This window comes from Grus americana, chromosome 7 (assembly GCF_028858705.1).
Source record: "Grus americana isolate bGruAme1 chromosome 7, bGruAme1.mat, whole genome shotgun sequence".
Lineage (NCBI taxonomy): Eukaryota > Metazoa > Chordata > Aves > Gruiformes > Gruidae > Grus > Grus americana.
Window position 1 is genome coordinate 11,421,390 of NC_072858.1, and position 24,305 is coordinate 11,445,694.

A 24,305-nucleotide genomic window follows, 5' to 3' on the forward strand; every position below is an offset into this window, starting at 1 on the left:
AAGGTGGTGTGGTTTGAAACCAACAAAAGGAAGTACTTTTTCACCCAGCACATAATTATATTGTAGAATTATTAGACACAGGATGTTGCAGAGGCCAGAAATACAAACAGATTTAGAATTTAAAAAAGAAAAAAAAGAAAGCACTTTCTTCTGTGAATTTGCCTAATCTATCAAGGGCTACTAAATGCAGCGATGCAGATGCTGCTTCCCTTTTCGCAAGCCCCTCAAACACTGGTTGGCGAGGTCTGGAGCAGTATGCCGGAGGAACGGCGTGTCCCTGTTGTGTTCCGTACATCTGCCACTCAGCCCTGTCGGACAGGGGAGGGACGGATGGTACGTCGTCCAACGTCACTCTCGTGGTGAGGCCGGCCAACTCCTTAGCTGTGTGTGTTCAGATTGCTGGATCACTTACAGGAACAGGGATCGACTCACAGACAGACCTGTAGGCAGTTTGATCAGACCCTCTACTGATTTTAGTCAGCAGTGGTCTGATGTCAGGACAGAGGTACTGATTATTGCAAATGCGACTGCTGCACGCTGTGAGAACCTGTTCCAGTTTTTAAAGCAATCGGTCATAGCAAGTATACCGGTGCCCTCCTTGTCGTCATCGTATCCAAACTGCTGAGGCCTTGCTGTTCTGATTTCAAAGGATATTAGCAGTTTCTTGTTTGTAGGACATGATATAAGCATGACCTTCTTGAAATAGTGGCTATCGTAATGAGCCTTACAGAGTTAAAACACAACAGTTCAGAGCTATGTCACGTCAGCTCGGCAATACTGTCTTTCATTAAACTGGATGTTTAAATGCAGGTGTCTGTCTTACAGGCACCAGAATTGTACACCTACTTTTAATTTTGTTGCTGTTGAAATGCATTTTGCGCTAAAATCCAAGATTTATTTTCTCTTTCAGAGAGAAAGGGTTGAGTTGTTTGGGTTTTTTACTATATGCCCTACTGTACTATAACAAAATGAAAGTAAAAGATCTTACCAACATTTGCTTTAAAAAGGTGTCCAATCTACGTGACCAAGTAAAGCAGTTACTGTCATGCAATTTTTTACATTTCCTTTAAGTGCTATACATGAAAACCTATATTTTACTTGAAAACAAAAAAAATCTTTTAGAGTGATGAGTATATAATGAGAAAGCAGTTCTTGATAATTTGGGGCACTGCAGAAGTACAACTTACATCCAAGTTAATGTTAGACTAGAAATACTAGAAAAGTTGCAAAAGACTCAGTGGCAGCTTATTTACAAATATACTATTTATAATGAATGCATTGATACAGAATGACTCTTATAAAAAAGCAAGGCAATCTTTTATATAGACATAACAATCAACATTACAATAATTCAGATTAAAAGTACATTTTTGTAGACTGTTTACACTCTTGTTTAGCTTTTAACCACAAAATTAGTGTGGTCTGGTATTTTTCCACAGCAAAAGTCCTGTGCAGTCCTGGTTAAGACCTAAATATCAGAATAATAAACATAATTTTCTGATCTTTGCTAACGTAAAACCAAAAACCATTTGTAGATACTATCATTTGTTTGCAATTGTCCTTACTGTGCCTTGAAGTCTGTGTTGTGCAAATTACTGCCAACTGCACATTTCTAATTAGAAGCTATTCTAGCATGCCAATTTGATACAACCAAGGTGTGATACTGACTACATGAAAATTGTTAGTTGCATCCGGATATGAAGACTTCCCTGATATGGGTTTGTACTGATTCAGAACCTTAATTTATTTGGGTGGTGTTTTTTTTTAAAAAAAAAAAAAAAAGAAAGAAAAAAAAAGAAAAAAAGGGGGGGAAAAAGAAAAGTAAAAATAACCTCTCAAAGTTTTCTAAATGTTAAATAAAAGGTATTTAAAGGTATTTTTCAAACTCCCAGGATTAAAGATGATACTTGAACTCCAGGTGACACAACGGGTTAAAGCGCTAACCAGCTAGACAGTTTGAGTACTAATTTACTAAATCATGTACATGAGCAAACACGGCCTTCAAAAAGTCTGAACATGCACTTTCTCACACATTAGCAAGAGATGGACAAAACTGCAGGGAAAACCTTAAATCCAAGAGAGGCACTGAAGCAAATCTTCTACAACCCAAATCTCTTTTGAAAAAGGGTGTACGAATTTCAGTTTCCAATAGCATCTGGCAAACGGAAAAGCGCCAATTACACAACTGTGTGACCCAACTTTACATGCAGCATTTCCACTGCATTTATACTAGACAACTTGGGCGACAAACCTAAATATGGGACAGCCAGAGACAGAACATTAATGGGTTTATACCAAAAGAAATAATTTTTGCAAAGAATTACCAAACAACTTTCTGTTTAGTAAATTTAAATGCAATGTGACCAACGTAAGTCACAACGGCAATTATTCCTTCTTTTCACTATTTAACAAATCCCTAATCTGCTTTACACCTTACCAGACTTCCATAATACTATATAGTCTATAGTACAGTAATTTAGCTTGTTAAATCAAGGCATGATTCAGGATAGTGTCTTTATGGGGCATGTATATATGTACATCTCCTTATGTACATAGGCACAAGACACATACAAAATTGATATTTTGTCTATGGGCAAGCAATCAAGGTCATGATTTTCACCCCAAGTAAAGATTGTCACACTTTTCAATAACCCTTCTAAATTATCTCCCCCAGTATGGCAAGGGGGATAAAGATTTAATCCAAGTATCTGGGAATCGCCTGTTTCTCCATCTTGTTTTCAAAGATGCCGTAAAGAATTAATTTCTCCACCTTGTCTATGCTTTCACACATATATAGATACACATATACATATATGTATGGATGTATACGTACACTTGTTAGGATGAAGTTCTTTCCATTCGTACTTTAACTGATTAGACCAAACAAAATTCTTGAACATGTATAGGCCAGCACGTGTGTCCAACTGAATGTCATCAGGGATTAAATACAAATTAGAAACTGCAATCCAGCATCCTTGGAAACACAAAAGTCTGTTATGTCAGGATGTAAGACTGTTTTGAATGATCAAAAGAGCTGGATTTATACGGATCTGTGCATCGACTTGGATATAAATCCATGTATGTACTTATATGGATTTATATGCATCTACTCCCAATCCATGCCACACATTTAATAAACTTTCGGATAATTTTAAAGAACTTTTCAAATTCTTCTGAGTTGATTTCTCCTGTACCAGAACTTCTCTCACATTGCTTTTATTCAAATGTCTCCTGAGACACTGAAAAAATAAGTGTGCACCTCAGAACGTATAAAATTAAACTCCTAGAACAGGGCTCAGGATTATCTGGCGTTGCAACAACCATACTAGTACAAAGATAGTTTGAAAAAATATCCTGTTTTTAATATAGTAATGAATTAAAACATAGCTTTATTTATTCCTGTAAGTGTAATGAAAAGAATAGTTTGTTTTTAAGCGAGTGTAACAAGCACTATTTTGGTAGCCAACTTCTCCACAAAAATTTATGGGAGAGAGGGTCAGCTCCAATCTTACAGTCATTAACCATGTACCTTAACAAGGTGAATAATCAACATATTTACAAACTAAACAAATTCAATCCCATCAACGCTTATAAAAGTGGGATTGAGGAGCAGACAGGGAATGAGACCAAGATGCTTGATAACACAAGGGGTCACCACATTTGTTTTAAGGAACCATATTAATCAAACCAGTTTCCCCTATTGACCTGAGGGCACAAATATGGATTTAGCAGTATATTCAGAAGTTAGATTACAGTCTTGATACTAAGCATTTCAGCATCTTCATATTTTAACAGCTTAATGCCGAGAAAGATTAACTTCAGGCAGAACTGTAAGGAACTAGCCTTTCATAAACTAAAGTATAAACTGAAAAGCTACAGTAGATTAAAAAAAAAAAAAAAGGAGGGGGGGAAACAGAGTGTGTGAGAAAGAACAGAACATTACTTAGTAAAATCCAGTGACATCTACAATAGTTTTACAGCATGTTTAAGCCCTCTAAGGTTTTATATCTCCACCTGCCTTCCATTTAAACTTACTCCTTGTTAACGAAAAGACGTACGAGAAAACAGAATGCAAAAAGATCAAGGCAATACGTCTAAGTAAGCATGCCTGAAAGCCAGAAATAATATTCCCCAAAGTTCTGCATGTGAAATAGGTTGATTTGATTTGGTTCAAAAGGTACAGTCCTCTAAGTCATACTACCCCAGCAGCAATTCCAATGAGTATAAACTGGACAGTTCTTGAGTAACCGTGGAATGCAACCGCCTTGAGTTCCTACCCTCCTGAAAAAGGACAACTGGCCCTGCAAGTGCAGCAATAGCGTAAATCTCCCTGAAGCATCTTCTGATCTTCTGCCTTTTAAACAACCAGGAAAGTCAGGATAAAACTGAACATCCACTACTTACAGTGTTTCTCCTTGAGCTACCAACATCTATGCACAAATGAAAAAGGTGCCTCTTTTTTAATCGATCGGTTTAATACTGAAACAGATAGGATGAAGTTAAAAAAGAATAATCAAGATACTGAACTGAATTTTTTGAAGCAAGTGCCCCAGCTGTGGGGAAAAGTGCATTTAGTTCAGCAGCAAAACAGCACAGTGTGAAGATATTGTGCTTGGACACAGAAGTTCCATAATGGAAGGAGGTACAAGGCAAGTCAAGATATAAAACCATAGTACATTGTTAACCAACCTTAAAACTTACATATATTGCAGTGTTTAAAAGTAAGACACATTCATTTATTGTACAAGGACTATAAGGAATCCTTAAAATTGCCTGTTGTAGTTTATGACTCAACATTGTAATAAAAATGTACATATATATTATTTCCTTGCCACTTAACTGTACTGTTAGACCTCATGGACTTGTTACTTCACAAAATGAAAACCGCTCTTCACTGAGTATACTCAACGTTTTACCAATCTGAAAAGGTTTACTTGTGCTAGAAAAGACCAACCGCAAAAGGCTCAGTTCAGATATGTTATGCCTGCAACTGATAACTCAGGGAAGCAAGACTTAAAGGAATTCAAGCTTTTTTTTTTTCTTTTCTTTTTCTTTTGTTTTGACTGCATCCTTTTCACCTGCCAGTTGTTCTGATGAGTATAAGTTTTTAGTATACAAACCGGTTGATAAAAATTCATCAGCAGAGGCATATAAACTCTAGATATGATTGATTAAAACAGAGCAAATCAGAATAAAACAAAATCCAGTGATTTACTCTGACTGTAAACAATATAAAAACACCATTTGCTTCAAATCTCAAAATAAGTTAAAAGAAAATCCCAACCTCAGGACACATGACCCTTTCAGGTTTTGACACAAAAAAAAAAAAAAAAAAAGGAGGGAGGAAAACAGAAAAGTTCATTATATAAAGGTTATACATTTCTCTTAACTGAAAGTAAATCTAAGCAAAACTATTTTTGTCCCTTAAATTTAAACTTTGAGTTCATTGGCAATTGCTTTAAATGAACTGGCATTTCCAGATTATTCAGACAACGTCCATCAAATTCAGCAAAGAAAACTTAGACAAGCATTTTTACAGAATAAAAAAAAAAATTCTAAATGGCTATGATTCCTCTATTAGCAGAAACACATAATGCAGTCTTAAATTTGCCTTTTTATATTATTTATATATTTATATATATATATAATATAATATAAACCACATATATTATATTATATATACATATACAGACAATTACAACATTAATGCAGTTTGTATTTTGTACAGTGTATTGGACAATCCGATTAGCATCAGACCATGGCACGATATGGTCCCTGCATTTTTAGGAACTGAATGATGAAGGAGGGTCCTCCTGCAACAATCTGAGGTGGAAGGTGGCTGAGCGGGCAGTTCTCAATACTCATTATTGACAGTTTGCTGCAAAGAGCCAGCTCAAAGGGAAGGCTGTGTAGATTGGGGTTGTCATTCAAATACAGTTCTTCCAGGTTCTCCAGTGTACCTGATTAAAATAAAATAATACAAAGTAGTATTTTTTGATTCATGCAGTTTATAACTTTTAGACAGAAGCTCTAACTCCACTTCAAGATTCTTTCCACTGTAGAATCTAGAGTCAGTGACTCATCTAAACTATTTTCAAGCACCAGAACCTAAGCAAGAACCAATTTGCTTTAGTTTCCCTGTAAAAATATCCACTACCACATCTCCTTTCGATAACAACTGAATTGAGAATACACAGAATAAGAGAACTGAGAGGGACTTCACCATAACTGTTCAGGCAAGGGCTTTGCAATTGCAGGCAACATTGAATAGCTATCTAGTTAGAAGGGCCTAGAAAATATTTATACCATACAGTATGTATTATCTCTATAAAAATATCTATGCCATACCTTTTGTTTAATTAGAACCCATGCATTAAAGATCTGAAGCTGTAACTGTAATGCACCACAGGAAGAAAGAAGAAGAGATCTCTGCACAGCAGTGAATTTATTAAATGGAACAAACCCGTGTGAAAAATTCCTCCTGAATTCAAATTTTACAACCTGCCTCTACTACGGATACTGCAATATAGATTAACCAGAAGATGGAAAACAGATTATTTTTTCTTTCTTAAGACTTCCATTCCCCCACAGCAATCAAATATCAAAATTAATCCATTAAACCTAAAAGACAATTTCATCTTTCACAAGAATATGCAGTAGCCAGGACTCAAGGGATGGAAAACCAGCAGAAAAGGAAAGGCTAAGTAATAATGGGAAATAGCTGTTAACTTTAGATGAAGCAGTCACATCTAAAAATAGTTAGCTATTCTCTCATCTGTTAAGACAACCAGCTTAAATAACCAAATTGTACTCCTACAATAGTATTTCAAGTTTACTTACTTACTTCCAATTCCACAGCTCATTTCCATAGCATCCAAACTCTCTCCACTAACATATGAACTAAATTACAAGGCTCCAGATTTAGAGTGTTTTAGGCCCTTCTCACACTGAGGTACATACAAGATGAGCAGAAGCTGTAACAGCTCTTCACTAAAGATGCTGGGAGAGACAGATCACGTCCCAGCCTTCTCCATCTGCACATCATTGTTTCTAACCACCAGTGAATTTCCTTTCTGACACAGACCTCTCTCCAAGAATAGGTTTATGAATTTGAGTGACTGATAACACACAACTTGCAGGGGAATTTGGAGAGAAAAGGAATCTCACTATTCCAGGTTAGTGCGCATTGGGCAGCTTTCTGCAGAAGAACCAAAAAGCTCTAGACCACTTGTTTCACTTCAGCAAGATAAAGATCATACCCTATAGTGCTGTTCCTGTGGCGCATGCTCACACCCGGTTGCGTATATCTCGAAGTTTCACGTGAATATTGTGGCCTCTACTTATAAGCACGGTAGATGCTTATCTTCTGTGTCAGTGACTGCTTTGGCTCAGGCAAACTGCATAAATCCAGAAAAAGGGATCTTACCAATTTCCTCAGGAAGGTGTGTGAGAAGATTCTCTCCAAGCCCAAGGTGCGTCAAATTGGTAAGGTGACCAATACCTCTGGGAAGGGTGGTCAACTGATTATTAGTCAGAACCAATTTCTAAGGGAAAAAACCATATTTTTAAAAATTAACTTAATGATTTCTGCTTTGAATGACAGCAAGTAACAAGATATATAGCTGATAAATTGATGGATTCTACTCTCCCAGCATTTGAACAAAAAAATTTCTACCCTTCAACAACATTTCAGATCTCTATTAAGCACCACTAAACATAAAAATAAAATAGTGCATAGTAAAATACATGCCTAAATATAAAAGCTTTCATGAACATGACTGAAATCAGAGGCTATCCCTGTGGCAGTATTGTACTCACGATACAACAGTTAAACTCTTCAAAATTTGCTTGTTCAGTATTAACTGATAAATCTGGGGAAGAATTAGTAGGGACAGATTGTGGATGAAGTTGCGCAAGGTTCTTAACTTTTGGTTCTATGCCAAGTCCCAAATAGTTTCCCTCATCAAACTAGCTCTAATTAAATCAGCATGGTGTAAATAAGGGACATAGATGTTTATCTCAGCCCATTATTGTTTCACCTGCAGATCCTTGAGGTAAGCTATTTCATTTGGCAAGGATTCCAGTTTGTTTTCCTCTAGATCTAGCTCTCGGAGTTTCCGTAGATTTCCAATTCCATGGGGAAGTTTCTTTAGTAGATTGTTTGACAATATAAGAACCTAAAAAAAAAAAACAAAAAACAAAACCAGACACACAGAATTTCAGCTACACAATTAGTAAATAACAATTAAGACAGAATCTTTTTATATTTCCAAATAATGAAGTCCAAGATTAGCCTACATTCAAATTATGGAAGCAAACTGAAAAGATTTAAAAAAAAAAATCAGTGATTAACACCACTTTTTTAAAGTCTTTAATGATGCAAATACATAGATTTATAACAGAATTTTTTTCAAATATTATTTTACATAATAATAAATGCAGAACAAACACAAAGAACACCTTATTTCTCCAAATGACCAAAGAAAAACAATTTCTTCCTGGACTTCCTTATCATATTGTTATCCTTCCTTATAGCTACCTCATAACCATGTTTTACATTATTTGCTGTGCTTGCCAAGTCCTCTTTAAAAAGCTTAATCCTTCCTCTTCTCCCTGTGTCCCTTTGGTTACGAGCAGCAGCAAGTAAACATGCAGATCAGAACACCTAAGCAGAACCCTGCAGAGATATACACTGGCTTTTCAACATGGTCTGTTATCACGCACCCACCCCTACTAGAGTCTTATCCTCTTGTTTGTCGTCTCCTTTCTAAGTTGAATTATAAATATCCAAAGTTCAAGAAAAGTATTCTTATTTGCAGCGTCATTTAACAGAGATATTAATACCACAAGCAAGTTAAAAGGCATTACACTAGTATACTATTTTTCCTGCAGAGAAGTCTGACAGTCCTTAGAAGTAATCAAGCCTCATAACAACACAGCGAGCAGTAAGGTAATTAATTACAGATTAAACAATTCTATTATCTAGTTATTTAACAAGGCACATTGAAACACAAGGATGTGAAAGAGCACGCACAGTGCCCCGCTAAGCCAGCCAAGGCTGCAAATGCCTGGCTTCTACCACTGCCAGCTCTCACCAGCTTCACGTACGTGGAGACAAGGAAGGCAGGAACAGAATAGAAAATAAGGCTAAAAAATCAAAGTGAAAATCAAAACAAATAAAAGCCAACATCTTAGCATTAGCACAAGCAGTATTTTGGTGGTCTTCCTTTATGCACTACGATATACACAGAACAACGAGAACAGTAACGTTTTAATCGCGTATCAAGAAACAAAGACAGGAACAGAAAATATTACCTACATGCAACACAGCTGACTTAGCACTGCTGTGGGAACCATCACTTTTGTGTAAACACCACCCAAATAGTTCTTTGTATTTGATTCTTTAATTACAGAGAAAAATAGTGCTAAGGGGTCTGTGGACGGTGCAGCTCTTCAGCTTCCGCTGGCAAGTCCAGTTGTTAGAGGTTACTAACTTCCCAATCACATCATTCACAGCCTTAACTTAAAGGGAACAGGGCCACTAAATAGCTATTACTCTGCCATATCATTTTTGCCCCAAACTACAGGTATTATTAATTACTGAGAGCAGCAGTCACACTGGAAATCTGCAATTTCAAATTTGCAATTTGCCGTTGTACTTCAACAGATTTTTCCCAGCAACTCACAGAGGCTACGAAGTCCCCTCAACTGCCAGAACAAGCACCTCTATCTTTATGTCCCTCCAGGGCAATTAAGTTTATCTCTGCTGACGGTACCTTCCTGGGAAACAGGACTAGGGGACACAAAGGTTTAGTTCATGGTTTCAACCTATAAGTTCTTCCCCCTCAAAGGCTGAGAACTCCCACCCAGCTGCCTGCGACATTTACAGTGCTACATTCATTCAATTCATCTCTGGCTGTAGACCATTTTCATTACATTTTTCTGATCCTTGCTGTTTCCATGCTGGTCTCTCCAGGAATTGAACCGAGTTTGGTGCCATTTCATTTACAACTGTAACTTTCTGTTGAGAAAAATTTTCTTTCTACACAGTTAAAAATATATATGTAGTTAACAGACACTCATCTAGAGCCTAAAGAACAACATTTTAAAAGCTGTTGAAAACAACCATGAACAGATGCAACACAGCTATTTAAATAGCACACACACACATATTTATTTGGCTTTATTTGACCCAAAAGTAATATTACTTAAACCTGAAGTAGAGAATGCCTGTTTGTAGGGATTCACTTAGCTGTTCATTTATACTCTTCTCACCTCAAGAGAAACAAGCCCAGATACATCCTCAGGGATTTTTGTGAGCTGATTAGTCGCTAAGTTCAGTTCTACCATACTAGTCCAAGTCCCGAAGTCCAAGGGAAGAGAGGTCAGCTGATTGTCCTGTGATTTAACATATCAAACATTTAGGGTCTGCACTTGCAAGAAGTCGGCAAGGCATCTGAGAGATTAAACAAACTGCTTACAAAATACTTCATAACAAAATAGTAGATAATTAAATCAGAAGAATAAAATGTTGATAATTGGCCAAATTTTTTTTTTAAATTCCTCAAAGCATAATAAGCAGTCCCAACCTAGAGTTACAGAATTGACTCTGTGTTACTAATATGAACTGAAGTGGAAAAATTAGAAGTCCCTAATTCTTAAGATTTCATACGTCCCAGTAGTTAAAACATTTTTTGTCCTTTCTTTGCTTAATACAATGGAGGAGGGCAGGAAGAATAAAAAAAAAAAATCACCATAACTTCCAAAGGTGCAATCAGCCACACTGGAATTCTAAAAATATATGGATTTTGCTACAAAAAAGAAAATACAAAACAAAAAGCTCCAACCTCTCCTCTCCCAACCAGTAAAAAAGGTGATGTAGTTGTAAAACAACATAAGCAAAGCCACTACTCAAGATTCTGGCTTCTTGGCTGAGCTGGGACACAGGGAACAGACAGAAATGCTTCATAGCTCAAAGTCTGAAAACAACAGGTACACATGGTTTAGGGGAGGGGAAAACAAAACAAAAAAAAAAAACAAAAAAAAAAACCCAAAACCAAACACAAACCAAAAAAGGGGAAAAAACCCAAACCACCAAACACACCACAAAGTAAATATACCTTAATGGCTCAGAGTAACAGCAGCTGAAATTAATCCGAACATTTTACTGCTCAAAACGTTGCTACAAAATTTGATCTAGACCAGACACTGCAAAAATGTAAAATAGCCTGAAAAACCCAAAACCAACCAACCAAACAAACAAACCCACAAAAAAAAAATCCCCACAAGTCATACAAAGTCCTGGTAAACATGCAAAGTTACAAAGGGGTACGTGATAAAAAATGGTCTTAATGCAAATTGAGAAAACATTTGTGCCAAAAGATATTCTAAAACAGTGGCTGAGCTTAGCTACTGCTTAAACATTTTTTTAAAAATAATTTAAGAACTTGAAACAAACCCAGTCATAGAAAAATGTCACCTCTCTTCCCTAGTTCTCTTCATGCTAAGTGTACATAGCATAGACATAAAGGCTCTTTTTCTGTGTGCTCTAGAACTACTGCCAAAAGTCTCCAAACTCAAATTTTGAAAGAATATATTAAAAAAATTATTTTCTACATAATTTTGTTTTTAATCTAAAGTGTAACAGTAGAGGGGGGAAGAAATAAACTACTGTACCTGCTCATGTCTCATTTGACAATTCAAGAACTTTGCAACCAACTTTGTTTTCATTGTTCAAACTCGAGCAAATGTGATAAAAGCTTAACTAACAAAATAAAGACAACCCAGTAACACCTTGATAGTACATTTTTAAACTAATACAGAATTGTTTCTGTATGTAAGAGCAGCAGCGTCCGCTTCAGCGTGATAAATTCATGCCTTATATCATTAAGTTTGCCAGAATTCATGGAGCAGCAAACACTGCTCCTCATTGATTTTACACACAGTAGCATGTTTCTGTGCCTCACCTTCATGTTCAGCTTACTTAATACTTTAGCTCTAGAGAAAATTCCAAAGGGGATTTTATTGATGCGGTTGTGCTCCATATTGAGAGAGTAGATTGTGGAGAACTGGGACGGGCCACCCACAGGATAGGACTGGAAGCAGTTCCTGGCCAGTGTTAAACTAGTCAGTTTGACAAGGCTGGATAAAAGACCCTGTAGAGAGAAGAAAACCACCCAGGAACTTAGGACAGATTTATTTGAATACATCTCTTTTCCCTCATGGGTCTAATTAGAAATGTTTTCCACCCCTCAAGTCCATCCCCTGAATAAGTGTTGCAACACACAAACCAGTGTTAAATTTGATAAAACTTCCATCGGCAACAATCTCTGCTCACAGGCGTCAGCCTTTACCTTATTTCCCCCTTTCTCCTTACATGCTACCAGATACAAAAAACCCCACACATATCATACTTAAAAGCAGAAATTTAGGAAGTTTTGTCACACTTTTCTCCTCCAAAAGGTATTTTTTTAATAACACGTTGCTATGGCTTGGGCAACTCTGAAGAGCGCAGGGGCAGCAGCTGGCAGGCGCAGTCAGCAGCGTGTCCATCCTGAAGAGCGGTCCCGGCTTTGGCCAAAGCCACCCAACTGCAGCTCAGGCAATTTGGATGCCTGCTCACATTTGAGAGTGGAGCCCAAAGAATTATCAACTGCATGCACCATTTTTTCAAACTGGGGTTTGATACTTCCAATACAAACTTTTGTTAATATAATAAAAATCCATACGGTGAAGTTTCCTTTTAGGCTGTAACAATTTCAGATAACCAGGCAGGACAGAAAAAAAGAGTGGGAAGGCAAGGTTTTGGAAGTTCCATTTTTTTTCCTCTTTTAAAAATATTCCGAAATAGTTAATACTCCACTTTTTTTTTTTTTTCCCCCTCTTAAGAAATAAAAATCAAGAAGCCTGGAGTTAAACTGGATAGCAATGGTTGCCCATTGAATCCAGAGTCTTATTTCACTTTGCAATCTAATTAGGTTCTACAATCTCAGCAGCACGGATCTCGGTGTTTATCTGTTAGTTACGTGCCAAGCACGTTGCTGGAACTGTGGGGAAGAATAATGAGATCTAAATTACTGCTGAAGTGTCACCTTTGCTTATTACTATGCCAACTTGAATTCAGCCCTATTTGCTTAAGTATTACAGAAATTGGAGATTTATGCGTGGCATTACATACCATAAATAATGTAACATCTCCAATCAGGAACGGGCAGTAAGAAGATAATGATTCCAACTATATTCCTAATGTCAGTATTTCTGGATTGCAATTTCAGTGCTGCACTCACTGTAAAAGCTTTAAGAACATTACTTTGCTCTTTCACCAGGAAAGCTTTGGCTACTTTTCTAAATAGTTTATTACCATTATTGTAAATAAAACAGGATTAAAAAGGGACTTTTCTACATGTCATGGCTAAAACTTTAAGCACTGAAATACAGTTCTGGGGGCATCTTGGCAAATATCAGTGAAGCAATTTTCCCCCAAAGATGAAATAATGGATCTTCAAATCGGTATTAATCTAACCTAATCATTAACTAGTATAATCTTTGTTTAGGAAATACTGCTTCTAGCTATACTTTAATTAACGGATATTCTTTGTCCTAAGGTTAGGCAGTCCCTGAGCTCTGTTACAAACACACTTTTATTGCTTCAAATGGATCCTGGCATTTCAAAAAGCCATTTTTGAAGTCTGCTTCCATACAAAAAAAATATTAAAAATATGTTAGCTAATACACTCTAATAGCCTAGAGTAATTAAACACATTTGAAGGGAAGCAAGAGAGCTTTGGCAGTACAAAGAGAACAATGCTCTTATATCTATGAGAGCTGTGACAGTGCTGCCTTCTCCCAGCCCATCCTTTTAAGATAAAATATTTATTAGGCATTGTGTCAGCAGCTTCAGCTATGCTTTGAAATTCAGAAGTTTCTTCTACAAATACAGTTCTTTGTTTTATAGCACAGAATGTTTTACTTTAAACAGATTACAGTATAAACTATAAATTTCTGCAAGGTAGCAGCTTAAGCGTTAACATACTGTTGGCAAATATACATGAAGAAGGCAGCACAGTTGCAAAGAGTTTTGTATTATGACTGAACGTATTTTAAAGCAAGTAATAATCCCTCACATTAGCTTTTTGTAATTATACCGTAGTTGCTTTTATAATATGTTTGGGTGGGGTGGGCTAGCTTAGCTCTCATCTTAAAAGCAGCCTGGTGGCTCGCAGTCAGCAGCATTTTCTTAAATGATAGTTTTACCCAAACACTTATTAATTTCTCTGTTTTCAGTCTATCATTGCCAAGCTTAGAAATTTATCTGAAGGACAGTAGTTACTTATTGCACTTTGTTACTATGAATGCTTTGCCTAACTCCAAATGCATTGTGGTTTTTTCTTCTTTTTTTTCTTCTATGTTTAGTTTCCTATATAACTCTTTGGATACATTTGGAATTCTTTTAGACTAATATTTTTTTAATTCTTCTTTTTTTAACAACTTAGGAAAGCAGTTTGGACCATCATTAAAACAGAACAGAATAAAACTCTATGTTGTGTCCTGAAGCCTTCTTCTCCAAACAGTTCTAAAGCGATAGAAGAAATGTCCAAAATAAGAATCAGTAACATCGGATATTTTTCTGTCATCTGAGCAATTCTGCCCAGGCACTAATGCTTCAAATCAAACATTTTCTGTAGCTGTTTACTAGCACCAGAAGCATGCAGTACGCAGCCGAGCATCTCACACTTTGCTACCTTGATAAATCGGTCTCAAGAAACTAAGAAAAGGAAAATCAGGATGAAAGGTATAGCCAACAGTTGAAATAGTTTCAAAGTCTGCAGACATCAAAGCTGTATTTAAAAAGTAATTAACTACTGCAGCTATCCAGGACGGTGAAACTGGGCTCCACAGAGGCACCTTTCAGAGAACTCCAGGGAAGAAGTACAGAAAAACATACAGATGCGTGAGTTACTAGGACTTTCTGCTTCTCCACCCCAGAGGTAGCAAAGCATTCTGTTCAGGGAACGCGTTACTTGATGAGACTGCCAAGGTGGCTCCAGAACTTCTAACTATGGACATTTTACGCGGTCCTGCACTAAGCTTTAAGCAAGAGAGATCAAGGTAAGGCAATCAAGTGCAGCAACTCTGAAAAGCAAGAAAAGGGATTTCTCTTCCTCTTTCTCTCACGATCCTCAGAGAGTCACTGGAAATTGGAAAATTATGCAAATTTTTATTTTCCATAACTGACAGGTGTGTCAAGGAGTTACCAGAAGACAGCTCATCGGTGTCAACAGCACACTTTTCTACGTTAAAACAAGAATGTGGAGGCCGAGTAGCTGTGACAAGCTTTACCCACTCTCTTAAAGGTCATTCTTGCCTCAATTAGATGGGTAAGAGATATCCCATTTTTCATTTTTCTACTTCTTCCCTACCTCCATGAAACAGAAACATTGAGAAGCTCTTATGTAGCTTGAATGGTGGGAACCTGGACTCCTTATTTAAGGTTTTCTAAAGAGACAGGACAACAAACACAATCACATGAATTGCTCCTGCTTTTGACTGAAGTTGTATGACATCAGTTCTTTTATACTAGTTAGACACACCTGATATGTACAGAATTGCAATATTTCACACACATGTAGATTAAAACAAAGGGTGTTCCTCAGAGTTGTGATGAAAGATGAAGTAATTTCATATATTCCGATCCCTCCACAAAACAACAACATTCCCTCCCAAATCCACTCCCTCTAATTCTCACCTCTGGTAAAGTAGAAATGTTGTTGTTCTCCAGGTTCAGTTCATCAAGTTCACTGCATTTTGCTAAAGACTTCGGAATTGCTGACAGCCTATTGTACCTCAGGCCAAGACGACTTAAACTGGACAGATTTCCTACAGATAGGAAACAGTTATTAATATATCATTAGATTAATGCAAAGGCACAGAACAAGGTTTGACTTCTGATTCTTCTGTTGTCTCACACTCTACACTTCAAACTTTTCATTCCATGAAATGGAGCTATCATCCCAAAACAGGAGATTCACCAATTACTGTGCTTTCCAATGCTGACATCGACCATTCAGTAGAAGTACACTGTCCATTTTACATATTCTGCTAAAGTTCTGCATGATACGGTAAGCAAGCAAGGCCTATGTCCTATTGTAGTAGTCCTTCTATCCTGACCTTTCTACCAACAAACAACTACCATTTACCAGATGTCCCCAAAATGACTTTTTTAAAATTGCAGATAGCATCATTAACGCCATGACACACGTTACCAGAACTTGGGCATACATCACACAGCTCAAGTCCTGGCAAAACAATTTCCTCTACAGGGAAAAAAAGCCACCATCTGTTACCATACTCCAAAAGCAGCAAAGTCCTTAAAAAGTGATGGGGGGAAAAAAGCAAGCCTCCAACTTTTCTGAATGATATTGAAGGAAAAGTCTGGAGGAAGTCCACAAAAATGTGGACAACAGTGCATGTAAAAAATCTTACTGAATATTGCCAAGCCGACAGTCCTGGTTGATATGTATTTCTATCAGGAAAGAAATTCTTGAGAAACTTGCAACTTGAAAATTTCCCATCTGAAGCTCCCTTTAGCTCCAACCTTCACCATCTAACAAGTACTCAAGACCAAAATCAACTGCTTACGGATGTCTTGAACTATACGGTGCTGGGGCTCTCCGACATGTATTAAGACCTTGAACTTCACTGAAAAGTCAACTGGCAAATAGTACGAAGAAAAGTGTCTGACTCATCCCTATGATCAGAAAACGCGTCTGTGCGTGTGCATACATCGCACCAGTGGAGCTTGTGAACAGATTCACACAATCAATCAGTTCCTTGCAAAACATCTGCTATTTTACACTCATTTTCACAGCCATTCATGGCACAAGACATTTGTTCTGCAAATTGAACTACCAGAAAGACATATTAGAAAAGAAATGTCAGATTTAACAAACGGCAGCAAGAATAACCAGAAATAATTTAAAAAGATGAAGGGAGCTTAATACATATAACTACTCATTAAATGAAGGTTATATTAATGTCTATGCATACCTACTTATACAAAGGTTACTGGAACACAGCAAAGGAAGAAACAAATGTAGTGTATGAAATATGCTTGGAAGCAAAGGATGAAACAAAATAAAGAGAAATGGAGAATGAAAATTAATACAAATGCTACGACAGGATCTGCTAGCCAGAGGAATAGTCTCAACAAAGCAAGTGGCAAAATACCTCTTTCTTGAATTTGGTCAAAATAAATTATAAGAACTTGGTCAAAATATACTGTAAGAGTGATCCTACATCACTGAGTAGCTGGGAATGTAGCTAATAAAAACTAGAAATTGGGAATGCTGTATGACTCACTGTAGTTACTAAAATGGAGATTCACGAGAGCAGTGAAAGTAAAAAAAAAAACCCAAACAACAACAAAAAACCCCAAGACACACACACACATCCCCCCCAAAAGAACCAAACCACCCCACAAACAGAAAAACTTACAAAGAAAAAAATTATCCAGGTCTTTAAAATCAAGAAAGAAGAGAGGATGAATTTTCAGTGCATATCTGATATTTAGCTAACAACCTTAGCAACAAATTTCACTTAGTATTGTCAAAAACGAAACAAAAGTTAAAACAAGAGGTAGTCACTCAGAGCTGCTTAACTAGTAGCATCTCCCATTGGGATTTTTATTTATACTTTTTAAATGCTTTCTTTCTGAGCAAGTATACATTTAGCATTTGCAGAAGCAGCAAAGAAAGTCCTCCCTTAACCAAAAAAGGCATTTAAGATTGAGGGCTATCAATATTCCTCTCCAGTGCACAAACTTTCATCTTTTGAGGTTAAATCCTATAGTGCACGTATGCACTAAAGACAATAATTAAGACCTCTTTTGAACCTACAATCCACTAGTGTAAAGATGCACATTGGTACATAATGTAGCTATTTCAAGTCATATTTGGCGAGATGTGGCATTGCTGGCCGTATAGGAAACTGGCCTCACTTCACACGACAGTCATCCTATTGCAAGGCACCAAGATCTTTAGGATTTGCCATTCTAGGGATGAACAAAGCACATCCCAACTGTGTTTCTCTGAACTGTTATTTAATGCTTTACGAACAAAACGAATTACAAACTTTACACAAAATAAGATATCAATCTCCTGTTCTTTTTCACTACTTAAACCTTGAGCTAGATGCTGATCTGGATTTTTCAGTCAAAGAGGATGAACGGGGAACGGCTCTAGCAGACAGCATGATGCCAACTGTTGCTTAGCAATACAACGCCGCTATGCCAATTCCCAGATTGTGAGCACAGGTTGTATGTATATGGCTCTCTTCCTACCAGCAACATGGCATTTCAGAAAAACGAAACAAGGCAGCCATTAGAGAGTCTCAAACTGTACCATAATTTTCCAGGAGAGAATGACACACGTTGGCTATCCTCATGGCATTATCAGAAAGGAGGCATAAATAGCAGCTCCCAGTAATTTTTTCTTATCATAAGCAGCATTTTTCAATAGAACTTTATCACTGTTTCTCTACTAGTTATCTTTCTCCTCCATAGAGAAGGCATGCAAAGGCATAATAGAAGACACATCCTGCATATACCACATTCCCTGAGAGTGCTTTTACACACCACAGCACTAAATAGAGTTATTCCTGAGAACTGCCATAAAAGCAGCTTCATTTCAGCTGGAGCTTCACCAGCAGCACCTCTCCCACTGCTCCTGGAAAGGCTGTCCTTGCACCCAGCTGATGCAGGCGTATGGGCCACCTTCTCATTTCAAGCCAGAATTTATTTATAGCCAATTTATTGCCATTTAGTCTCGTGTCAACAAGACTCATATCTTTTCATCCTCATCAAAGTTCATATTCACACTTCATTGTGAATGTATCACGGTGAAAAACCCTTATTGGGTTTTATCTTCACATGCTGGAGAAGCCAGATCTTGGTCTCCTCTTCACAAAATAGGGTGATCCTTACAGCTCTTCCCGCTGCTTACTGGGTCAAAACTTACTGGGTTTGTCTTTTAAAACTCTGGGCACTGCTTTAAAATTAGGAGGGTCAGATTTAGTGGCCAGTACAATGATGTTAACATTTTCTTCCATGGTCCATGGGCCAGCCGCTGGGCAGCTGGCTAACATTCTCAGGCCGCCTCACTGGCTCTGACCACCAAGTGACCAACTCTGGTTTATAACAGGAATTGTTAACAGTTGCTAAACAGCAGAACTTGTGCATTGCACAAACAAAAATGAACCCACTTACAGCTCCCTGAGTTCAGGATTACCCAGCTGATACTCATATTCTGAGTCACTTTACAGTGTGTGCACCCATCTCCATCTTCTCCAGTTCAGCTACTGGTTTTTGAGATGGTACCATAATAGGTACACCGCTGATGTGGTTAAGTCTAAGAAATAAGGCGAGGAAAGTAACAACTGGTCACGATCAACTCAGTCATCAGGATCATTTGCGGTTGTACTTTTTTGTACTAAAACCATACCTCAGCAGTTCTTCTAAAACAGCCCCCCGCGGGTAGAGTGACTCAGAAAATGCAGGACTAGATGTTCATGAACATGACAGTTTGATAACCACAACTGACAAGCAGATACTAGCAGGCAAAGCAACAAGCAAAACCCCTTCCAACTTCTTTTCTTAGGGAGCCCATTACAAAAACCCTTGTAAACTCAACTGCCCTGTGTGTTAGTACTTCTAAGACAATACTGAAGCCTGACTAAACCCTAAACTTAAGCCAGGCCTAAGAAAGTCAATGCAGAATTGATTTAGTTCAACTTCTGACATGAACAGTCACTCTTGGGAATCAGACTTCACACAGTCACCTTGTTTCAGGTTCATTTTCTCACCAGCAAATCATACTAACACCCATCAGTGGGCTCTAGGTTGCCCAGCTCTCAGGTTTGAAGCAACATACATGCAGAATTCATAACATCATCACTGGAGTGACTGCATGTCTCTCTCGGGGTTAGATGTTTAATTTACACAGAAAATAATTAAAAATTACTTGGAAGCATGCAAATCCAGAAACATTAAACTAAACTCTGTTACAATAAAAGGGACTCAAAATAGACAGTTTAAATTAAATTCTTTACTAAAGGTACCTCAAAAATATTAGTCAAAGGAAAAAATAGGTACTTGCCACTCCCAAAATAAAGGGAAGACTGGAAATAAAGCAGAAAACCATGCTTACAAAAATCACATTTTTTAGAAAGACCACCTGAAGTGGTTCTCCAAGTAGGAAGGAGCAATACATCTCTTTCTTGAGTATTTCAAAATCAGGAGAAACAGGATTTGGTATGTTGAATAACAGAAAGACATCCAAATTCCTAATTCAAAGTCCTATCAGTGCTTTCTAAAAGGAGTGACAAATGTTCTCTTCTTCTGAGACTTACCACACCTCTTGCTTTCCCTCCCTTACTTTAAATAATCCTTTAAATTCCCTGTCCTTAGATGAAGGGCCATTACTTAGTGAGAAATATTACTGCATCATTACTAAAAGGTGGAATAATTAGTCTGTTTCATATAACTTAGTTCACGAAGCTAGTTTGCTATCAGGATCAGTTGCTTTCTCCTAAATAAAGCAGAAGCATCAGATCAATTTAAAATTTGTTCACTAGAGAAACTCTTCCACAGATAATGTTAAACACACGAATTGGACTTACAAGAGCTGTGCACATCAAAAACCCATGAGACTGTAATCAAAAGTATACGTGAACCTCAACACACAATAGATAATTGCAACAACTTGCTACAAACATCATGGCACTATCAAGTATTTCTGATGGTCTGACCTCTACAAATATTTTTAGATTTTGATTAAACTTAACACAATGAGTAGCCACCTATTAAAGAACACATTTTATATTACCACACATTTCATAGAGTACAGTTCACTTGATTTACTAAGGGATCTTCTTCTAAGAAAGATAAATTGCTGTTTTGCATACAAAAAGTACCAGATGTCATTTTTAACAAATAGAAATCAAGAGGTACATCCAAAATGAATAAAAAAGTTTAAAAAAAAAATCAAACTTGATGTCACTTAAAAAAAAAACCATAGATGAATTAAGCTTAATACACCACATTGCATTAACCTTGTAGTGAGAATAACAAAGGTGACAAGATAGAAGAAAAAGCCAAAAGAGGTTCAATGTGTATGTTACAAAGCAGGTGGGACCTAAGGGCATTAAAAGAGTTGAAAACTGTATAGGAGAGACTAGACAAGCTAGAGACGGCCAGCTATGGCTAGAGATTAAACACTGCATTCAAATGTTTCAAGAGTGCTCCTAGCCTAAAAGAGTCAGAAGATGCCTGTATCACACTTTGTACTTAGGATGCATTAGTTTTTCCAGATGTCAGCCATTCTCCATGACAATTGTTGAACAGTTTCACAGATTTTTAGGTGAAAGGAGCTGTTGATATGTTTAATCTAATCTTTTGTCAGAAAGCAAACCATTTCCCCCCTGATAGCTGTAGAGTAAAACGAAAGGCTTCAGATAAACCCTTTTAACCTTCAATTGCATTCCACAAGCAAAGACGACGTCCGCTAGCGTCCAGCACTGCAACGGCGTGAAGTGACTGGTCCAGCAAGACATTCTGAAAGTGATCTCAGCGAGCGTGTTGCAGAGGAAAGCAGAACTAAATCCCATAGTCATTACTCATGTGATCTGGGAGCAACTCCTTCCTAAACCAAAGCCTATAGATTTGTATGAATGTAAACTAACGTCATCGATCAATCATCCGAGAGAGGTCAAATCCTTTCTACAACCTGCAGGGCTGGAACATCCCTAATGTTTAACATGCTCCGGCTAAAAGCTGATGTTTTAGGAAAATTGGGAACAGGGACAGAAAGGTGATGGGGGTGGGAGAGCAACCACTCAGGAAAACTGTACAAGAGAAGAGAATCCCTCCTGATCATTGCTACCAACTACCAAAAGCAAAACATGAAATGTAATTTTATTCTTCCAAATACAAAGGTATAGTTGAACACCACACAAAGCTTGTCTTATGAAATCCGGATTTTATTGGCTTAACAGTAAAGTGGGTTTTAGTGTATTTTATTTTTTCTTTCCAGCCAGAAATATCTGCTGATATATCAGGCCAGTGTAGGAGGCAGAATCAGACTCACAAACTACAAGGTCAGCAGGATCCATCTTTTCTTGTCCTGGTCAAACCAAAGTGCATTATCCTCCTTCCACAAAGTCTAGGAATTCTTCTAAAATATGTTATCTACTAGAAAACTGTTTAACATAAATTTAAAATTAATCTCTACCACCCTTACTACTGGTTTAAATGCCATTTGAAGAGAGCAAAGAGATTCCTATCTATTTTCAGTCTAACAGTATCAACCAAAGACAGGTTTTCCCTCATTATTTCAAAACTAAGGCTAAGGTGTGACCACGTCAGCAGTTATTTGTTTTTCAACTCTGATTCAAGACCATAATCATTGCCGACTGCATGTGTGTGAAAGATGCACGCAAGATGCAGGCAAAAATTGAGTGACAGAGGCTTGAGTATCTGACATGCACCATGCACAACATATGCATAAGGCTGGGGAGCACAAACTCTTAGCGATGTGTTTCTGAAACTAAGCTATGAAAAGTCAACTTCTTTTAACATGCATTCATCAAAATGCATGTAACTAATAGACCTGCTTGAGTCAATTCTGATGCGTTCCTTTGTATCACTCTTCCCTTGTGCCTGCTTCTTAAATAAATAAGATTATGGCTTTTCCTTTCTGCAGTATACAAATCATTCTGAAAATGCTGAGCTGCAGTTATAATATAGTTGTACTTATTGGTCTCCGCATCTAATTACTGTATAATGGTATGTACATTCACTAAAATACACTGTCTCTATCCTAGTCTTACCAGGAAGAATATCCAACCAAGATACAAATTAAAAAATATTTTCATAAATACACATCAAATCAATAAACTCAGAATTAATACACCAACAGAAGCTAGCCTAACTTTTACAGAAAAACATATGTATTTAACTATATCAGGCTTGCACTGGAGATTTATTTATTTAAACAAAAAAAAAAGGAAGTTATAATTAGCTGAAAATGATACAAACATACAAAACCACATTGCAGAGTCAAAAGCAACAGTTGGGACTTATTTGGGGCTATCAAAGAAAGTGTTGCATTTTACTCAATTCATACTTCATACAATAACAAAAAGCTCCTGAAATTTATTTCATTTCATTTTTCATTGGTGGTCTTATTTTCCTTTTCAATTGACTATTTAAAATCTTTCTGTGAAATTAAAGATTTATGTAAATGTAAATCAAATTGTAAGAACAGTTTATACCTAACTGGCAATGCAGAAAAAACATTAACCTTTCCTAAATGATAGATGTGTGTAATTTTTTAAGTCTGCCCTACTTCATAGAATAATCATAAAGTATATAACACATGAATATGCATTTATAATTTTAGCTAATTAAGGAATGTGAGAATTACTGCATTTAGACTAGAGATCCACCTAGTATTTTTTCTCCAGAAAAAAAAAATATGCTCAACAGCAGATACCAAGAGAAGAGCCTAAGAAAAGAGAAAGCACACCCTGAAACTTCCCCAAGAGCCGGGGGAGATTCAACAGCGTGTAGCTCAACAACTTCCCGAATTTAGCAGCAACTGATAGATTTTTCTTCTGCATAATTGTCACGTTGCTCTGTGAGCTTTTAGCATCTACAGCAACCTGTGCGAACACTGACACCCAAGTGTTCCCTACTCATCGCACGCAGCACAGTCTGTTTTTTACTGGTTTGAGGTTGACACCTCACAGCTTTTTGCTTCATCCCTCCCGCTCTGCGGTTGGAGGAGGCAGTGAGCAGTCACTTCCCACTTACCCTCCCCTGCCACTCACTATTTTCTAGCCAATTTCACTGCTTTATATTTACTAAGCCTAGAATTGAAGCCAACAAGAACCAGAAGCTTCATTCCCTTTATGAGACCACCATGAGAAACAGCAAAGGCTTATGTAAGACCGAAAATGGGAAGAGTGGGAGCCACCGCTTTCCCCCAGATAAAGAAAAGGCCAAGCTTATTGCAATTGCCCAATACAGAATCTAATTAAAAAATGTTTCATAAACAGCACAGACCAAGAACAAAACCTTAGATAAAGCACCAAACGCTGATCAGATCTCTTAGTGTGAGACTATGGAAATGGCCTTCATCCTGCAAAGTACTGAATGCTCACAGAGCAAAGCACTAGGTCACGTCCTTAAATTTTAAGGATACGAATACTGCCATCAAAGCTGGAGCAGGAGCCTATGCAACTGTGCTCCA

The 24,305-nt window shown here is 37.3% G+C and overlaps 1 protein-coding gene across 5 annotated transcripts in view; it reads right to left on the reverse strand.

Moving 5' to 3' along the window:
• Positions 1-1,245: 1,245 nt before the first annotated feature.
• SHOC2 (SHOC2 leucine rich repeat scaffold protein) overlaps positions 1,246-24,305 on the reverse strand; it is an 82,378-nt gene continuing 59,318 nt past the window's right edge. For all 5 annotated transcript variants that reach the window (XM_054830984.1, XM_054830986.1, XM_054830985.1 and 2 more), the window contains 6 exons: positions 15,746-15,876; positions 11,967-12,155; positions 10,276-10,398; positions 8,040-8,177; positions 7,427-7,544; positions 1,246-5,960 (listed from right to left, as the gene is read on the reverse strand). In XM_054830984.1, the coding sequence (XP_054686959.1) occupies positions 5,752-5,960; positions 7,427-7,544; positions 8,040-8,177; positions 10,276-10,398; positions 11,967-12,155; positions 15,746-15,876 (908 nt within the window). In that variant the 3' untranslated portion in view covers positions 1,246-5,751. The remainder of the gene's footprint in view (positions 5,961-7,426; positions 7,545-8,039; positions 8,178-10,275; positions 10,399-11,966; positions 12,156-15,745; positions 15,877-24,305) is intronic.